The sequence below is a fragment of the Heterodontus francisci genome, chromosome 25 (assembly GCF_036365525.1).
Source record: "Heterodontus francisci isolate sHetFra1 chromosome 25, sHetFra1.hap1, whole genome shotgun sequence".
NCBI classification, from domain to species: Eukaryota; Metazoa; Chordata; class Chondrichthyes; order Heterodontiformes; family Heterodontidae; genus Heterodontus; species Heterodontus francisci.
Genome location: NC_090395.1, coordinates 78,384,981 through 78,402,484, shown reverse-complemented (window position 1 = coordinate 78,402,484; position 17,504 = coordinate 78,384,981). Strand labels below are relative to the sequence as shown.

General features: G+C 53.2%; 1 protein-coding gene across 2 annotated transcripts in view; it reads left to right on the top strand.

The window, feature by feature from the left end:
• The window catches only part of slc6a17 (solute carrier family 6 member 17), an 82,460-nt gene that overhangs the window by 37,151 nt on the left and 27,805 nt on the right, over positions 1-17,504 (top strand). For both annotated transcript variants that reach the window (XM_068057750.1, XM_068057749.1), the window contains exons 4-6: positions 222-403; positions 8,691-8,801; positions 15,321-15,562. In XM_068057750.1, the coding sequence (XP_067913851.1) occupies positions 222-403; positions 8,691-8,801; positions 15,321-15,562 (535 nt within the window). The remainder of the gene's footprint in view (positions 1-221; positions 404-8,690; positions 8,802-15,320; positions 15,563-17,504) is intronic.

Here is a 17,504-nt window from a genome sequence, read left to right as displayed (position 1 = left end):
ACTCCCAACAGAGGGGTCTCCCCCCCGACAGGATCTCCGAGTGTAGATGGACACCAGCGCTGCACCATTTGAGATATGCTCTCTCCAACACACTCCCATGATCTAATGTCTGAGTGTGTCTTGACAAACTGAACCACACTAACACTTGACAATAAAATAGTCTCATTTTCATACTCAATGAAGTTGGTGATGACACTAACTGTGAATGTGTCTCACTCCAGTTGTAGAGCCAGAATGTGAAAAGAGTTCAGCCACAACCTACTTCTGGTACAGAGAGACTCTGAACATCGCCAATAATATCAATGAAGGAGGAGGGCTGAACTGGAAAATGACTCTATGCCTGTTGTCCGCCTGGTTTATTGTAGGATTGTGTACGATCAAAGGCATCCAGTCTTCTGGCAAGGTGGGTCCATCAGTTTGATTTGGAAAAGGGCAGAGGGAGCTTTACTCTGTATCTAACCCCGTTTTTTTTTTTCTTTTTCCAAGGTGGCCTTTATACCCCAGGCCCCTTTTATATTTTCCATGTCGAAGGGGCCTTTATTGCTCAGGCCCCCTTTATATACATACTTATATTTTTAAAATAACTTTATTAAAAACAGAAATAAACAAAAACTCAAATTAAAATGCCATTTTCGGTGTCGACAATGCACTCCAGTCCCTGCGGTGCCCACCGGTCGCGGAAGGCCTCAAGCGTACCGGCGGACACCGCATGCTCCTTCTCCAGGGACACCCGGGCGCGAACGTAACCGGGGAAGAGGGGCAGGCAATCGGGGAGGACGGACCCCCCGACGGCCCGCAGTCCGGACCTGTGAATTGCCACCTTGGCCAGGCCCAGGAGCAGACCGACGAGGAGATCCTCCTCCCGGCCCATGCCCCTCCGCACCGGGTGCCCAAAGATCAGGAGCGTGGGACTGAAGTGCAGCCAGAACTTGAGGAGCAGCCCCTTCAAATACTCAAAGAGGGGCTGCAAACTCGCACACTCCGTATAAACGTGGAACACGGACTCGTCCAGGCCGCAGAAAGTACAGGCGGCCTGGGAGTCCGTGAACCTACTTAAAAGTCTATTGCACGGGACTGCCCTGTGCAACACCCTCTACCCCAGGTCCCCGATATAAAGGGGGAAGACTCCCGCGTAGAAAGACCTCCATCGGGGATTCTCCTCGCCGTCAGATGGCAACGCGGACCGCCAGGGCGTGTCCGGCCGGCTGACGAGGGCGAGGAAGTGGAGAGTGTGCAGGAGCAGCCCGTACAGGAAACCCCTCCGCACCGATTGGAATGGCACAGAGGGCATTTCCGAGAGGCGGCTCAGGTTGTGCGGGACCGGCTCCCGAGGAGGGTTTCGGGGATGGGTCCGATGAGCAGTTCCGGCCGAGTGGGGGTCAGCTCGGCCGGGAGCGCTCCGCACTCCTGAGCCCCCTCGCCACCCGCAGTGAGGGGCGTCCCGGGGGTTTCGGCTACTCCTCCGCCCGCCGGACTGTCCCCAGAGTCGGCCGCCCGGACAGCCGAGGCGCTCACCTCCGCTGGCGGGGGAGCGCCCTGACTGGAGGCAACCATGTTCCAGACTCGGAATAGATCCCAGTAAAAGACAGGCAACTCCCTCAGAGAAGCGCGGCTAATGGACTCCACCGGGAGCTGCGTGTCGTCTTGAAGGCAGTGACACTGGCGGAAAAAAATACGTCGCCAGCGCACACCATCTAGGAGGACGCTCGACGTACAGGTCCGAAGGCGGAGAGTCGCAGTCTGGGTGCGGACGCACACCGGTGACTGGCTGCCCTCCTCAATCGGGAGACTTAGGACCGCAGCAGAGACCCAGTGTTTCCTCTTGCCCCAGAAGAAATCGACGAGTTTCTTCTGGATCTTGGTGGCAAATACAGGGGGCGGGGTCAAAGTGACCAACCTTTACCACAGCATGGAGGCCACCAGTTGGTTTATGACCAGCGCTCGGCCCCTGTAGGAAAGCACTCGGAGCAGTCCTGTCCAGCACCCCAGCCAAGCGGTGACGTTCGCCTCCAACTCCTGCCAGTTTGCCGGCCAGGCTTCCTCAGCGGGGCTAAGGTGGACTCCCAGATAGAGGAGGTGCGTGGTGCTCCACGCAAAAGGTGTCATCTCCTCCGGCAGGGAGTCCACCCGCCATTGACCCACCAGGAGCCCGGAACATTTCTCCCAATTGATCCTCGCGGAGGATGCGGCAGAAAAGGTCTGCTGGCAGTCGCGCATCCTCCGCAAGTCAACTGGATCTCTGACCGCGAGGAGCACGTCATCGGCATAAGCCGCGAGGACGACCCGCATGGCCGGCTCGCGCAGAGCCAATCCCGTCAACCTCCTGCGAATCAGGCACAGGAAGGGCTCCACGCAGATGGTGTACAATTGGCCGGACATGGGGCATCCCTGACGCACTCCTCTCCCAAAGTGAAGGGGCACCGTCAAGGACCCGTTAACTTTGACTAGACACACTGCGGCGGCGTATAAAAGTCGGACCCGAGCCAAAAAATGCAGCCCGAGTCCGAAAGCGCACAGAGTTCCGAAAAGGTATTCGTGATCCACTCTGTCGAACGCCTTCTCCTGATCAAGGGAGAGAAAGGCGACCGACTGACCAGTCCTCTGGGAAAGATGGATCAGGTCCCGGACCAGGTGGATGTTGTCCTGGATGGACCGGCCCGGGACCGTGTAGGACTGGTCGGGGTGGATCATGAGGGCCAGAACGGAGCCCAGGCGGGTAGACATAGCCCGGGCAAAGATCTTACATTCCGTGCTGAGGAGGGAGACCGGACGCCAGTTTTTAAGCAGGCGGAGATCACCCCTCTTCGGCAGCAGGACGATGACCGCCCTGCGCCACGAGAGGGGCATCTCCCCGGTCGCCAGGCTTTCCCCCAGGACCCGCGCGTAATCGTCCCCCAGGACGTCCCAGAACGCCCTGAGCAATTCCACGGTCAATCCATCCAGCCCTGGGGATTTGCCCCTCGAGAGCTGGTGGAGGGCGCCGGTCAACTCCACCAACCTGAGCGGAGCCTCCAATCCTTCGGCGCCCTCCGGGCTGACCTGCGGCAGGTCCTCCCACAAAACTCTGTGCACGTCCTCGCTGGACGGATCCAGAGAGAACAACGCACTGTAATAAGTATTGACCAGGAGGCCCATTCCCTCATGATCCATGATGGAGGATCTATCGTCGGCCAGCAGTTCGACGAGCTGCTTACGGACCCCCCGCCATTTTTCCAGCGAGTAGAAGAAGGGTGAGGAGTGGTCCAAATCTTCCAGGATCAGGATTCGTGACCTCACATATGCGCCTCGGGACCCTATGAGCTGCAGGTCCCTCAGTACGCCCTTCTTCTCTTTGTACGCCTGCCACAGGGCTGGGTCCGCGACGGCATGACCGAGGCAGGACTCCAAGTCGAGCACCTCCCTCTCTAGGCGCCCGATCTTGACTTCCCGCCTCTTGGTCGACCACTTCGCGTACTCCTGACAGAAGGGAATTATAGACCAGTCAGTCTTACGTCGGTCGTGGGCAAATTATTGGAGAGGATTCTGAGAGACAGGATTTATGATTATTTGGAAAAGCATTGTTTGATTAGAGACAGTCAGCATGGCTTTGTGAGGGGCAGGTCATGCCTCACAAGCCTTATTGAATTCTTTGAAGATGTGACAAAACACGTTGATGAAGGAAGAGCAGTGGATGTGGTGTATATGGATTTTAGCAAGACGTTTGATAAGGTTCCCCATGGTAGGCTCATTCAGAAAGTAAGGAGGCATGGGATTCAGGGAAAGTTGGCTGTCTGGATACAAAATTAGCTGGCCCATAGAAGACAGGGGGTGGTAGTAGATGGAAAATATTCAGCATGGAGCTCGGTGACCAGTGGTGTTCCACAAGGATCTGTTCTGGGACCTCTGCTCTTTGTGATTTTTATAAATGACTTGGATGAGGAAGTGGAAGGCTGGGTTAGCAAGTTTGCCGATGACACGAAGGTTGCTGGAGTTGTGGATAGTGTGGAAGGCTGTTGTAGGTTGCAACGGGACATTGACAGGATGCAGAGCTGGGCTGAGAAGTGGCAGATGGAGTTCAACCTGGAAAAGTGTGAAGTGATTCATTTTGGAAGGTCGAATTTGAATGCGGAATACAGGCTTAAAGACAGGATTCTTGGTAGTGTGGAGGAACAGAGGGATCTTGGGGTCCATGTCCATAGATCGCTCAAAGTTGCCACCCAAGTTGATAGGGTTGTTAAGAAGGCGTATGGTGTGTTGGCTTTCATTAACAGGGGGATTGAGTTTAAGAGCCGCGAGGTTATGCTGCAGTTCTATAAAGCCCTGGTTAGACCACACTTGGAATATTGTGTTCAGTTCTGGTCGCCTCATTATAGGAAGGATGTGGAAGCTTTAGAGAGGGTGCAGAGGAGATTTACCAGGATGCTGCCTGGACTGGAGGGCATGTCTTATGAAGAAAGGTTGAGGGAGCTAGGGCTTTTCTCATTGGAGCGAAGAAGGATGAGAGGTGACTTGATAGAGGTGTGCAAGATGATGAGAGGCATAGATAGAGTGGATAGCCAGAGACTTTTTCCCAGGGCGGAAAGGGCTATCACCAGGGGGCATAATTTTAAGGTGATTGGAGGAAGGTTTCGGGGAGATGTCAGAGGTAGGTTCTTTACACAGAGAGTGGTGGGTGCGTGGAATGCGCTGCCAGCGGTGGTAGTAGAAGCAGATACATTAGGGGCATTTAAGCGACTCTTGGATAGGTACATGGATGATAGTGGAATGAAGGGTAGGTAGTTAGTTTGCTCTTAGAGTAGGTTAAAGGTTCGGCACAACATCGTGGGCCGAAGGGCCTGTACTGTGCTGTACTGTTCTATGTTCTAAGACGCGGATGTGAGTCTTGGCCACATCCCACCATAGCCTCAAGGAGGGGAAGGCCCCCTGCTTCCTTCTCCAGTTGGCCCAGAATCGACGGAACGAGTCCCGGAATCGCTCGTCCTCCAGCAGCCGGTTGTTAAAGTGCCAGTACGCGGACCCTGCCTACGTGCATAGCGGAATGAACTCCGCCCACACCAGGTGGTGGTCCAAGCACGGTACCAGCCGCATGGAGGCCGCCGAGACACGGGAGACGTAAGCCTGCGAAAAGTAGAGGCGGTCTATTCAGGACCCTCCTCCTCCAGACCTCCATGTGAAGGTGCTGGAGTCGGGATGGAGATTCCGCCAGACGTCCACCAAGTTGAGGGAGCTGATAAGTTCCCTCAACTTCTCCACCGACACTTGGCCGCGCTGGGGACCGGAGTTATCTCCCACCTCGAAGGTGCAGTTAAAATCCCCCCCGAGGATGATGCACTCGCCGCTATCGATGGAGCTCAAGAGAGCGGACACTTCTCCAAAGAAGCGCGCTTGCAACACGCCGGGCCTGGGCGCGTACACGTTCACAAAGTGGAGCGGCACTCTACCCAGGCGAACGGCGAGGTGGAGCAAGCGGCCCAGCACTAGCTCCTTGACCTCCAAGCTCTCCGGCTGAAAAGTCGGGGCCAACAAGATAGCCACCCCACTAGAAATAGGGGTGAGGTGACTCATGTAGACCCCACCCTGCCACTCCAGGAGCCAGGTGGCTTCGTCTCCCGGAATGGTGTGGGTTTCCTGCAGAAAGCTCACCGCGTATCTCCCTTCCCTATGGACTGAGAGATTGTGAAATCTGCGGTGAGACCCCCTGCTGCCGTTGATGTTGAGGCTGGCTATGGTTATATTCATGTCAAAGGTACTTAAAACCCGTCACAAACACCTCACTGTGAGGAGGGAGTGGAAGTGCACCTGGACCTCCACTCCCCCAGCAACCCATTGAGGAACACATTAAATCGGCGCCTCTCAACCAGTTTCACGCCCGCACCCTTGCCAGCTTTCTTGAGGGCGGCACGGACAGACTGAATGATCAGCGCCAGACTCGACCAACGGCCGAGGGCCAGCTGAACTTTATTGCGGCAACCCCTGCAAGCTGCAAGGAAATCCCAGAGTTCCGCCGTGGGGACGAGAGGAGACTCGGTGGGAGGCACAAGGGACTCCTCCACCTCACTGGCGATGGAATCAAGTTCGTTCTCCGTGCCCCGCACCGAGTCCCCGTCCTCCTCAGGGTCGTCACCGCCAGTGGTCGACACACCTACCACACACTGTGGGGCGGACGCCCCGGCCACGCTAGCTGGTCCCACCTCCGTCACGATCCCATTCCCAGGATCAATGTCGGAGGAGTCCTCTCTGGGTTCTGCTGTGAAACTAGAGCCTGTGGGCGCAAGCGGTTCAGGACCCCCCTCCACCTCCATCCCCAGGCCAATGAGCGGCCCAGGGGAGACGGATGATCCCGACTCCGGAATTCCTGCCGGAGCCAAGACTGGAGGCAGAGAGAGGAGACCATCTCCCGCTCCGCCAGCACCCACAGGCCCAGCAGATGGGGCAGAAATTTCAATTTTCACCGGGTCGGGTGTGTCCTGGTTGGGAGTGGATTTTGGCTGGGAGGGCCGACCCATTGGGGCCTCGCCCTCCCCTCCACTCAGGGCACCCAACCAGTGGCAGAATGGGAGGTGTCCCCAGGCTCCCCCACCACAAGCAGGGCTCGACTTACTCTTTCAGGAGGGGCTTCATGTACAAGGGTCTCCCCCTCCCCTCTATCCTGAGGGGTAGGGAGCTCCTGCCCAGACTTTGAAGCCTTGATGGTGTTGGTGGTAGGGGAAACCTGGCGACCTGATCAAGGAGACAGCTCCCCCCCAACAGATGGGCCTTGCACCTCAGGGCCCTGTGTTACCTCCATGGGGGGGTGCCTTCTACTCTTTTTCCCGGTTGGGCACGGAGGCTCAGGGACCTCCATGCTTTCAGAGGCTGGCGCCTCCAACTCTTTTTTTTTTTTAGTCACTCTGGGCCTGAGCCCAGCCCTGGGGCAAATGGGCTCCCCGAGATCGGGCCTTGGGCTGAGCTCAGGCTCGGGTTGTGTCAATGTGTCCAGGGGACGTGCCTCTTGATGTTTATTTTTCCTCCGCGCCCTCCTTCCAGCTGGACAGGCACTCCCCACCCCGCCAGAGGTCGTGAAAATCACAGCCTCTGGAACTGACTGAACGGTGTCTGGTGGAGGTGTAGGGGGGGTGGGAGGAGGTGCAGCGGCGCCGCCCTGGGCCGCCGTATTGGAATTGGCAGCCGGGAGGTTGGGGCAGTTCTTAAGAACATGCCCCACTCCCTTGCAGACATGGCACCGCGCTCCGTCCAAGGTCCAGAAGACCCAGTAGGCCGCCCCCTGGAACTCCACATTGAAGTGGCCCTCTGTAACCTTCTCCCGCGCCAGCCGCATAAATAACTGGCGGCGGAAGGAGTACACGTGCCGAAGGCTGTTCTCCCGAAGACCGAGCGCGACTGGGGTGAGCCCGTCTTTACATCCCCCAGATGGTGTAGGCGGGGAAGGAGGAGCTCACCTGGAATGAAGGGCGGGACATTCGACTGAATGACCCTCTGCGCAGTGGCCTCCAGGGAGTCCACTGGCAGAATGGTCCTGCCCACGGTGAGCCCCTTGCCAGGGACACTGCCTGCTCAGTCTTCAGGAAAAACACCACCTTCCCGTACATTTTAGAGGCTGCAACAATGGCCGAAGGGCCAACAACCTCGGCCATTGCCTTTATGCATGCCTCTATTGACATGTTTGGGTGGACGTAGCTCTTGACCCCTATGCTTCAATGTTATTAATGCAAACGGTGACGGGGATTGAGGTGCAGCCGCAGCAGCATATGTGCGGGAAGGCCCCGCCACCGGCGAAGAGGGACTTGCCATGGGGTCGCAGAGCCACGCCCACCCCAAGAAACAAAGCAAACGACAGTTTCTGTTTAACACAAGCGATATGATGGGGTGGGAGGATGGGAGTAGAGGAGTATAGGGCTGAAAAGGACAAGGAGAGGAGAGGATAGGTGGCCGAGTGATGGAAGGGAGAGACAGCTGCGAGGATGTTACAGTTCAATTGGTGGGTGGGAGCACCTTCCTGCAGAGCCGACACTCCACTCTTCCAGTTAGGGGAGGGCTCTTCGCCTGGGTCGGCTAGAGCCGCCCGGTTCTCTCCCTTTTCTGCTGTTGTATGGAGATTGACTTCAGCCGAGCAGCTCCAGCCATCCCGAGCCATACAGTTGGGGGTGGGGAAAGAGCCCCTTTTGTGCAGGATGGAAGATAAACACAAGAGCAAATACAGGGGCTCCCTATAGAATTTGGCAGCCCCACCCCTGGATCTTCCGGTGCCTCCTCCCTCTCCCAACAGTCCAAACAACCAACAGTTCTCTGGTGCTACAACACCCACCTCTCCAAAATGAATTGCAGGTCTCTTTTGTCTGAATAAAGTTCCACAGTAAATGCGGCTGTCTCCACTCTTCAGTTACCTCTCTGCAGTAACTCCACTCTGCTCTCTCCTCTCCAGTTGCAGCAACACAGGTGCAGCTGCTCCCCCTGATTGCAGGCAGGAAGTGCTTCCCAAATTGCCCAGGAATCCCATGCTGTACCTGTTCTGGGAGTGTTTGATGGCGACAGTGTAGAGGGAGCTTTACTCTGTGTAGGACAATCAAACTCTGAAACTGGACGAACTTGCTGTTTTTTGTGTTTCATGAAATACTGAGTTGGCAATGGTTATGATGGTTCTCAGTGGTCATGGTAATTGCTCTGGTAATTCAGTAGATATGATTCCAAGAGTTTGTTTACACCCTTTTTAGGTGATGTACTTCAGTTCTCTGTTTCCATATGTCGTTCTGATTTGTTTCCTGGTTCGAAGTCTTCTCCTCAGAGGCTCGATTGATGGAATTCTTCACATGTTCACTCCTAAGGTACTTTAGATCTTGCAGCTTGGTCTGTAATTCACTTTAGAAAGTAACTGGGCCAGGGTGGGCAGGGGGTGTCAAGGTATTTGAGGCACCACAAGATTCTCTAACCCTCCACGGGGTAACTCATGCTTTTCCACCACTTTCTGGATACTATTGTACCAACCACAATAGTGAACCTAGAAAACAGCAGTGAGGAGGGAGTGGATAGAAATACCCCAAGGAGCTGAGCCCCATCCCCGCTGCTATTGTGTGTGAGGGCAGCGGGGAGAGGTGGGAAGCTTTCAGTTCAAATGGCAGTGACAGGAGTAAAATCCTTTCAGTTTATAGTTTTGTAAATTGAACTAAGTTGAATTGAAAGAATAACTTTTCCATTCTCAGAATTGGTCATTGCCGAGGTACAGTAGCACAGTGGTTATGTCACTGGTAATCAATAGGCTGAGACTGGTAATCCAGAGCTAAGATTCAAATCCCATCATGGCAGCTGTGGAATTTAAGTTCAATGAAATAATTCTGGAATAAAAAACTAGTCTCAGTAATGGCGACCATGAAACTACCAAATAGTTATATAAAAAAATAGCTGGTTCACTTTTTTTTAAATTCATTCATGGGATGTGGGCGACACCTGCCAGGCCAGCATTTATTGCCCATCCCAAATTGCCCTTGAGAAGGTGGTGGTGAGCTGCCTTCTTGAACCACTGCAGTCCAGGTAGGTATACCCACAGTGCTGTTAGGAAGGGAGTTCCAGGAATTTGGCCCAGCAACAGTGAAGTAACGACGATGTAGTTCCAAGTCAGGATGGTGTGTGACTTGGAGGGGAACTTGCAGATGGTGGTGTTTCCATGTATTTGCTGCCCTTGTCCTTCTAGTTGGTAGAGGTCGCGGGTTTGGAAGGTGCTGTCTAAGGAGCCTTGGGGTGTTGCTGCAGTGCATCTTGTAGATGGTACACACTGCTGCCACTGTGTGTCAGTGGTGGAGGGAGTGAATGTTTGTAGATGGGGTGCCAGTCAAGCGGGACGCTTTGTCCTGGATGGTGTCGAGCTTCTTGAGTGTTGTTGGAGCTGCACCCATCCAGGCAAGTGGAGAGTATTCCATCACACTCCTGACTTGTGCCTTGTAGATGGTGGACAGACTTTGGGGAGTCAGGAGGTGAGTTACTCGCCTCAGGATTCCTAGCCTCTGACCTGCTCTTGTAGCCGCGGTATTTATATGGCTACTCCAGTTCAGTTTCTGGTCAATGGTAGCCCCGAGGATGTTGATAGTGGGGGATTCAGCGATGGTAATGCTGTTGAATGTCAAGGGGAGATGGTTAGATTCTCTCTTGTTGGAGGTGGTCATTGCCTGGCACTTGTGTGGTGCGAATGTTACTTGCCACTTATCAGCCCAAGCCTGGATATTGTCCAGGTCTTGCTGCATTTCTACACGGACTGCTTCAGTATCTGAGGAGTCACGAATGGTGCTGAACATTGTGCAATCATCAGCGAACATCCCCATTTCTGATCTTATGATTGAAGGAAGGTCATTGATGAAGCAGCTGAAGATGGTTGGGCCCAGGACACGACCCTGAGGAACTCCTGCAGTGATGTCCTGGAGCTGAGATGATTGACCTCCAACAACCACAACTATCTTCCTTTGCGCGAGGTATGACTCCAGCCAGCGGAGAGTTTTCCCCCTGATTCCCATTGACCTCAGTTTTGCTTGGGCTCCTTGATGCCATACCCAGTCAAATGCTGCCTTGATGTCAAGGGCAGTCACTCTCACCTCTCCTCTTGAGTTCAGCTCTTTTGTCCATGTTTGAACCAAGGCTGTAATGAGGTCAGGAGCTGAGTGGCCCTGGCGGAACCCAAACTGAGTGTCACTGAGCAGGTTATTGCTAAGCAAGTGCCGCTTCTTGGCACTTTTGATGACACCTTCCATCACTTTACTGATGATTGAGAGTAGGCTGATGGGGCGGTAATTGGCCGGGTTGAACTTGTCCTGCTTTTTGTGTACAGGACATACCTGGGCAATTTTCCACATTGCAGGGTAGATGCCAGTGTTGTAGCTGTACTGGAACAGCTTGGCTAGGGGCGTGGCAAGTTCTGGAGCACAGGTCTTCAGTACTATTGCCGGAATATTGTCAGGGCCCACAGCTTTTGCAGTATCCAGTGCCTTCAGTCGTTTCTTGATATCACGCGGAGTGAATCGAATTGGCTGAAGTCTGGAATCTGTGATGCTGGGGACTTCAGGAGGAGGCCGAGATGGATCATCAGCTTGGCACTTCTGGCTGAAGATTGTTGCAAATGCTTCAGCCTTATCTTTCGCACTGATGTGCTGGGCTCCCCCATCATTGAGGATGGGGATATTTGTGGAGCCACCTCCTCCAGTTAGTTGTTTAATTGTCCACCACCATTCACGGCTGGATGTGGCAGGACTGCAGAGCTTCGATCTAATCTGTTGGTTACGGGATCACTTAGCTCTGTCTATCGTATGCTGCTTATGCAGTTTGGCACGCAGATAGTCCTGTGTTGTAGCTTCACCAGGTTGACACCTCATTTTGAAGTATGCCTGGTGCTGCTCCTGGCATGCCCTCCTGCACTCTTCATTGAACCAGGGTCGGTCTCCTGGCTTGATGGTAATGGTAGAGTGGGGGATATGCTGGGCCATGAGGTTACAGATTGTGGTTGAGTACAATTCTGCTGCTGCCCCACAGCGCCTCATGGATGCCCAGTTTTGGATTGCTAGATCTGTTTGAAATCTATCCCATTTAGCACGGTGATAGTGCCACACAACACGACGGACAGTATGCTCAATGTGAAGGCGGGACTTCATCTCCACAAGGACTGTGCGATGGTCACTCCTACCAATACAGTCATGGACAGAAGCATCTGCAGCAGGCAGATTGGTGAGGACGAGGTCAAGTATGTTTTTCCCTCGTGTTGGTTCCCCCACCACCTGCCGCAGACCCAGTCTAGCAGCTATGTCCTTTAGGACTCGGCCAGCAGTGGTGCTACTGAGCCACTCTTGGTGATGGACATTGAAGTCCCCCACCCAGAGTACATTTTGTACCTTTGCCACCCTCAGTGCTTCCTCCAAGTGGTGTTCAACATGGTGGAGTACTGAGTCATCAGCTGAGGGAGGGTGGTAGGTGGTAATTAGTAGGAGGTTACCTTGCCCATGTTTGACCTGATGCCATGAGACTTCATGGGGTCCGGAGTCGATGTTGAGGACTCCCAGGGCAACTCCCTCCCTATTGCATACCACTGTGCCGCCACCTCTGGTGGATCTGTCCTGCCTGTGGGACAGGACATACCCGGGGATGGTGATTGCAGTGTCTGGGACGTTGTCTGTAAGGTATGATTCCGTGAGTATGACTATGTCAGGCTGTTGCTTGACTCGTCTGTGGGACAGCTCTCCAAACTTTGGCACAAGCCCCCAGATGTTAGTAAGGAGGACTTTGCAGGGTCGACAGGGCTGGGTTTGCCGTTGTCGTTTCCGGTGCCTAGGTCGATGCCGGGTGGTCCGTCCGGTTTCATTCCTTTTTATTGACTTTGTAGCGGTTAGATACAACTGAGTGGCTCGCTGGGTCATTTCAGAGGGCATGTAAGAGTTAACCACATTGCTGTGGGTCTGGAGTCACATGTAGGCCAGACCAGGTAAGGACAGCAGATTTCCTTCCCTAAAGGACATTAGTGAACCAGATGGGTTTTTACAACAATCAACAATGGTTTCATTGCCATCATTAGACTAGCTTTTAATTCCATATTTATTAATTAAATTCAAATTCCACCTTCTGCTGTGGTGGGATTCGAACCCATGTCCCCAGAGAAATACCCTGGGTCTCTGGGTTACTAGTCCAGTGATAATACCACTTCGCCACTGCCTACCCCCTAATGTCCTTTTGGGAAGGACAGCTGCTGCTTTTATCCAGTCTGGCCTCGAAGGGATTATCACAGTAATATGGTTGACTTTTAACTGTCCTCTGAAATGGTAGCATCAGCCACTCAATGGTATTCAAGAAGGCAGCTCACCCCCATCTTCTCAAGGGATGAGCAATAAATGCAGGCCTTGCCAGTGACACCCACATCCCATGAATGAATACAAAAAAATAGTTTTATAAATACTGGTGAAGTTGATTCTTTTAAAAGGTAATTGTATTAATTTCTGTCACAGCAGAGTGAAGGGGTATAGACTTTGGGAATTTAATGAAAGATTAACAACTGCTGGATTGGTCCTGGTGTGAGACTGGCTGGTATCGGCAGCCATATGGAGTCAATGTCCTGTATGATTTTTATTTTATTTCTTTGGAATATTTTCTGCTTTTGGATCGGTACGTTCCTGCCTATTTAATGTTTTCTTCAAAGCATCACATTGGTCTGGACAGTGGATAGTGTGTAAACACTTTCTCGCAGGGCTCAATGGATGGGCATTAGGTGCGGGAATCCTGGCTGATGTTCTTCCCCTTCCTGCATTGGCCAATTGTAAAGTCCAAGCTGCTGAGATCAGTTAACTTGAAACTGGCCGCCAATTGCACCTGTCACCTTTGCCCTATGTGGCTCGGGCCCTGGCTTTGCCTACTGCCCTGGGGAATGAATGTGGCTCGGGCCCTGGCTTTGCCTACTGCCCTGGGGAATGAATGTGGCTCGGGCACTGGCTTTGCCTACTGCCCTGGGGAATGAATGTGGCTCGGGCCCTGGCTTTGCCTACCGTCCTGGGGAATGAATGTGGCACGGGCCCTGGCTTTGCCTACCGTCCTGGGGAATGAATGTGGCTCGGGCCCTGGCTTTGCCTACCGCCCTGGGGAATGAATGTAACTCGGGCCCTGGCTTTGCCTACCACCCTGGGGAATGAATGTGGCTCGGGCCCTGGCTTTGCCTACCACCCTGGGGAATGAATGTGGCTCGGGCCCTGGCTTTGCCTACCGCCCTGGGGAATGAATGTGGCTCGGGCCCTGGCATTGCCTACCGTCCTGGGGAATGAATGTGGCTCGGGCCCTGGCTTTGCCTACCGACCTGGGGAATGAATGTGGCTCGGGCCCTGGCTTTGCCTACCGACCTGGTGAATGAATGTAGCTCGGGCCCTGGCTTTGCCTACCGTCCTGGGGAATGAATGTGGCTCGGGCCCTGGCTTTGCCTACCACCCTGGGGAATGAATGTGGCTCGGGCCCTGGCTTTGCTTACCACCCTGGGGAATGAATGTGGCTCGGGCCCTGGCTTTGCCTACCACCCTAGGGAATGAATGTGGCTCGGGCCCTGGCTTTGCCTACCGACCTGGGGAATGAATGTGGCTCGGGCCCTGGCATTGCCTACCGTCCTGGGGAATGAATGTGGCTCGGGCCCTGGCTTTGCCTACCGACCTGGGGAATGAATGTGGCTCGGGCCATGGCTTTGCCGACCGACCTGGGGAATGAATGTAGCTCGGGCCCTGGCTTTGCCTACCGACCTGGGGAATGAATGTAGCTCGGGCCCTGGCTTTGCCTACCGTCCTGGGGAATGAATGTGGCTCGGGCCCTGGCTTTGCCTACCACCCTGGGAAATGAATGTGGCTCGGGCCCTGGCTTTGCCTACCGACCTGGGGAATGAATGTGGCCCGGGCCCTGGCTTTGCCTACCGCCCTGGGGAATGAATGTGGCTCGGGCCCTGGCTTTGCCTACCACCCTGGGGAATGAATGTGGCTCGGGCCCTGGCTTTGCCTACCACCCTGGGAAATGAATGTGGCTCGGGCCCTGGCTTTGCCTACCGACCTGGGGAATGAATGTGGCTCGGGCCCTGGCTTTGCCTACCACCCTGGGGAATGAATGTGACTCGGGCCCTGGCTTTGCCTACCGTCCTGGGGAATGAATGTGGCTCGGGCCCTGGCTTTGCCTACCACTCTGGGGAATGAATGTGACTCGGGCCCTGGCTTTGCCTACCGCCCTGGGGAATGAATGTGGCTCGGGCCCTGGCTTTGCCTACCACCCTGGGGAATGAATGTGGCTCGGGCCCTGGCTTTGCCTACCGACCTGGGGAATGAATGTGGCTCGGGCCCTGGCTTTGCCTACCATCCTGGGGAATGAATGTGGCTCGGGCCCTGGCTTTGCCTACCACCCTGGGGAATGAATGTGGCTCGGGCCCTGGCTTTGCCTACCGCTCTGGCGAATGAATGTGGCTCGGGCCCTGGCTTTGCCTACCATCCTGGTGAATGAATGTGGCTCGGGCCCTGGCTTTGCCTACCATCCTGGTGAATGAATGTGGCTCGGGCCCTGGCTTTGCCTACCGCCCGGGGGAATGAATGTGTTTTGGGCCCTGGCTTTGCCTACCGTCCTGGTGAATGAATGTGGCTCGGGCCCTGGCTTTGCCTACCGTCCTGGTGAATGAATGTGGCTCGGGCCCTGGCTTTGCCTACCGTCCTGGTGAATGAATGTGTTTCGGGCCCTGGCTTTGCCTACCGTCCTGGTGAATGAATGTGGCTCGGGCCCTGGCTTTGCCTACCGTCCTGGTGAATGAATGTGGCTTGTTTTTACATTAAGCTGCCCATTCTGTATGATGTTGATTTTGTTTTTTACAGCTGGAGAAGATGATGGAATCCCAGGTATGGAGAGAAGCTGCAACACAAGTCTTCTTTGCTCTTGGTCTCGGGTTTGGGGGAGTCATCGCATTCTCAAGTTACAACAAGAAGGACAACAACTGTCACTTTGACGCAGCCCTGGTCGCTTTCATTAATTTCTTCACCTCTGTTCTGGCAACACTTGTGGTGTTTGCAGTCCTGGGATTCAAAGCTAATTTGATGAATGAGAAATGTGTCATAACGTAAGTTTGTCAGAACTTTACTGAATAGTCTGCGTCAAGAAAAGCCAAATCAGATCCCAGCACAATGATAATGGCCAGAGCTTTGTGACTGGGTGTGATTCACAATCTAAACACCTCATTTCCAAGAGCACCAGTTAGCAGTGAGGGTGTGAAAAGTGGGAAGTCAGGCAATACACAAGTAGGTTCAAGGTCAGTCTATGGACAGAGGTGCGAGTGTGAAGTGTGGTGTAAGAAACTTTGGGTTACTCAGTGGAACAGTATAAACACAGCTGGGCGGTGCAGTGGTTAGCACCGCAGCCTCACAACTCCAGCGACCCAGGTTCAATTCTGGGTGCTGCCTGTGCGGAGTTTGCAAGTTCTCCCTGTGTCTGTGTGGCTTTCCACCGGGTGCTCCAGTTTCCTCCCACCTCCAAAAGACTTGCAGGTTTATAGGTAAATTGGCCATTGTAAATTGCTCCTAGTACAGGTAGGTGGTAGGAGAATGGTGGGGATGTGGTAGAGAATATAGGATTAATGTAGGATTAGTATAAATGGGTGGTTGTTGGTCGGCACAGACTCGGTGGGCCGAAGGGCCTGTTTCAGTGCTGTATCTCTAAATAAAAAAAACAAAATAAATAAAATATCTGAGAATTCCCAAATGTTTGCTGGAATTTTTCAGATTGATTGAAATTGAGATGCCGTTAAGTGTGACACTGTACTGAGCACTATGAGGCTTGAGTTTCTCTTGCGTGTGACTACACTTTTTTGCATTTCTTTAGAGGGTACATAACTGAAGAGAAGAAATCTTTGCAAAATGTGTTGATGGTGGAATTATACAATAGAGCAGTCAGATTCCTTGCCCTTGTTGCAATGTTGGGAAGGTTGGACTGACATCAGCCAATGAGGGATGGCTCTTTGTGTCAAAGGTCTTCTTATCCCAAAAATTCTGATGTTGTGGAAATTATCTTCCATTCTTTTCTCATGCATTATTTGTGCTTATTGCAATAATTAACGACTGTGAGTTGTGTACTCGCTCTGGGGCTCTGTTATTAGCTTCAAGCACGCTCAGAGCAGGAGAGATGCTGCCTAAATCTCTCTGTACTCTTCCCAACAATTTTTCTCAATTCCAACCTCAACATCATGAATTTTTTATTTGTTTATTGCCCATCCCTAATTGCCCTTGAGAAGGTGGTGGTGAGCTGCCTTCTTGAACCGCTGCAGTCCATGTGGGGTAGGTACACCTACAGTGCTGTTAGGACGGGAGTTCCAGGATTTTGACCCAGCAACAGTGAAGGAACAGCGATATAGTTCTAAGTCAGGATGTTGTGTGGCTTGGAGGGGAACTTGCAAGAGTATATTCTGTGCCCTTGCTACTCTCAGTGCTTCTTCCAAGCAGTGTTCAACATGGAGAAGCACTGATTCATCAGCAGGAGGTTTCCTTGCCCATGCTTGACCTGATGCATGAGACTTCATGGGGTCCACAGTCAATGTTGAGGACTCCCAGGGCCACTCTCCCTCCCAAATGTATACTACTGTGCCGCCACCTCTGGTACATCTGTCCTGTCCCATTGGCGGGGTGACGATGATGGAGTCTGGAACAGTGGTGGTAATGTATGGATCGGTGATAGTGACTATCTGAGGCTGTTGCTTTACCAGTCTGTGGGTTAGCTCTCCCAATTTTGGCACAAATAACCGGATGTTAATGGATAATTTTACAGAGTTGATTGGGCAGTGTGTATCTTTGTCATTTCCAGTGGCTAGGTTGTTGCCAGTTGGTCTGGTTTTATTCTTGTTGAACTTGAACTTTTCTGTCTGATGCAACTGTGTGGCTTTCTGGGCCAGTTCAGAGGCAGTCACATGTAGGCAAATTTCCTCCTCTGAAGGACATTAGTGAATGAGATGGGGTTTTACGATAATCTTGTAGATTCATGATCATTATTAATGAAACTAGAATTTTATTCCA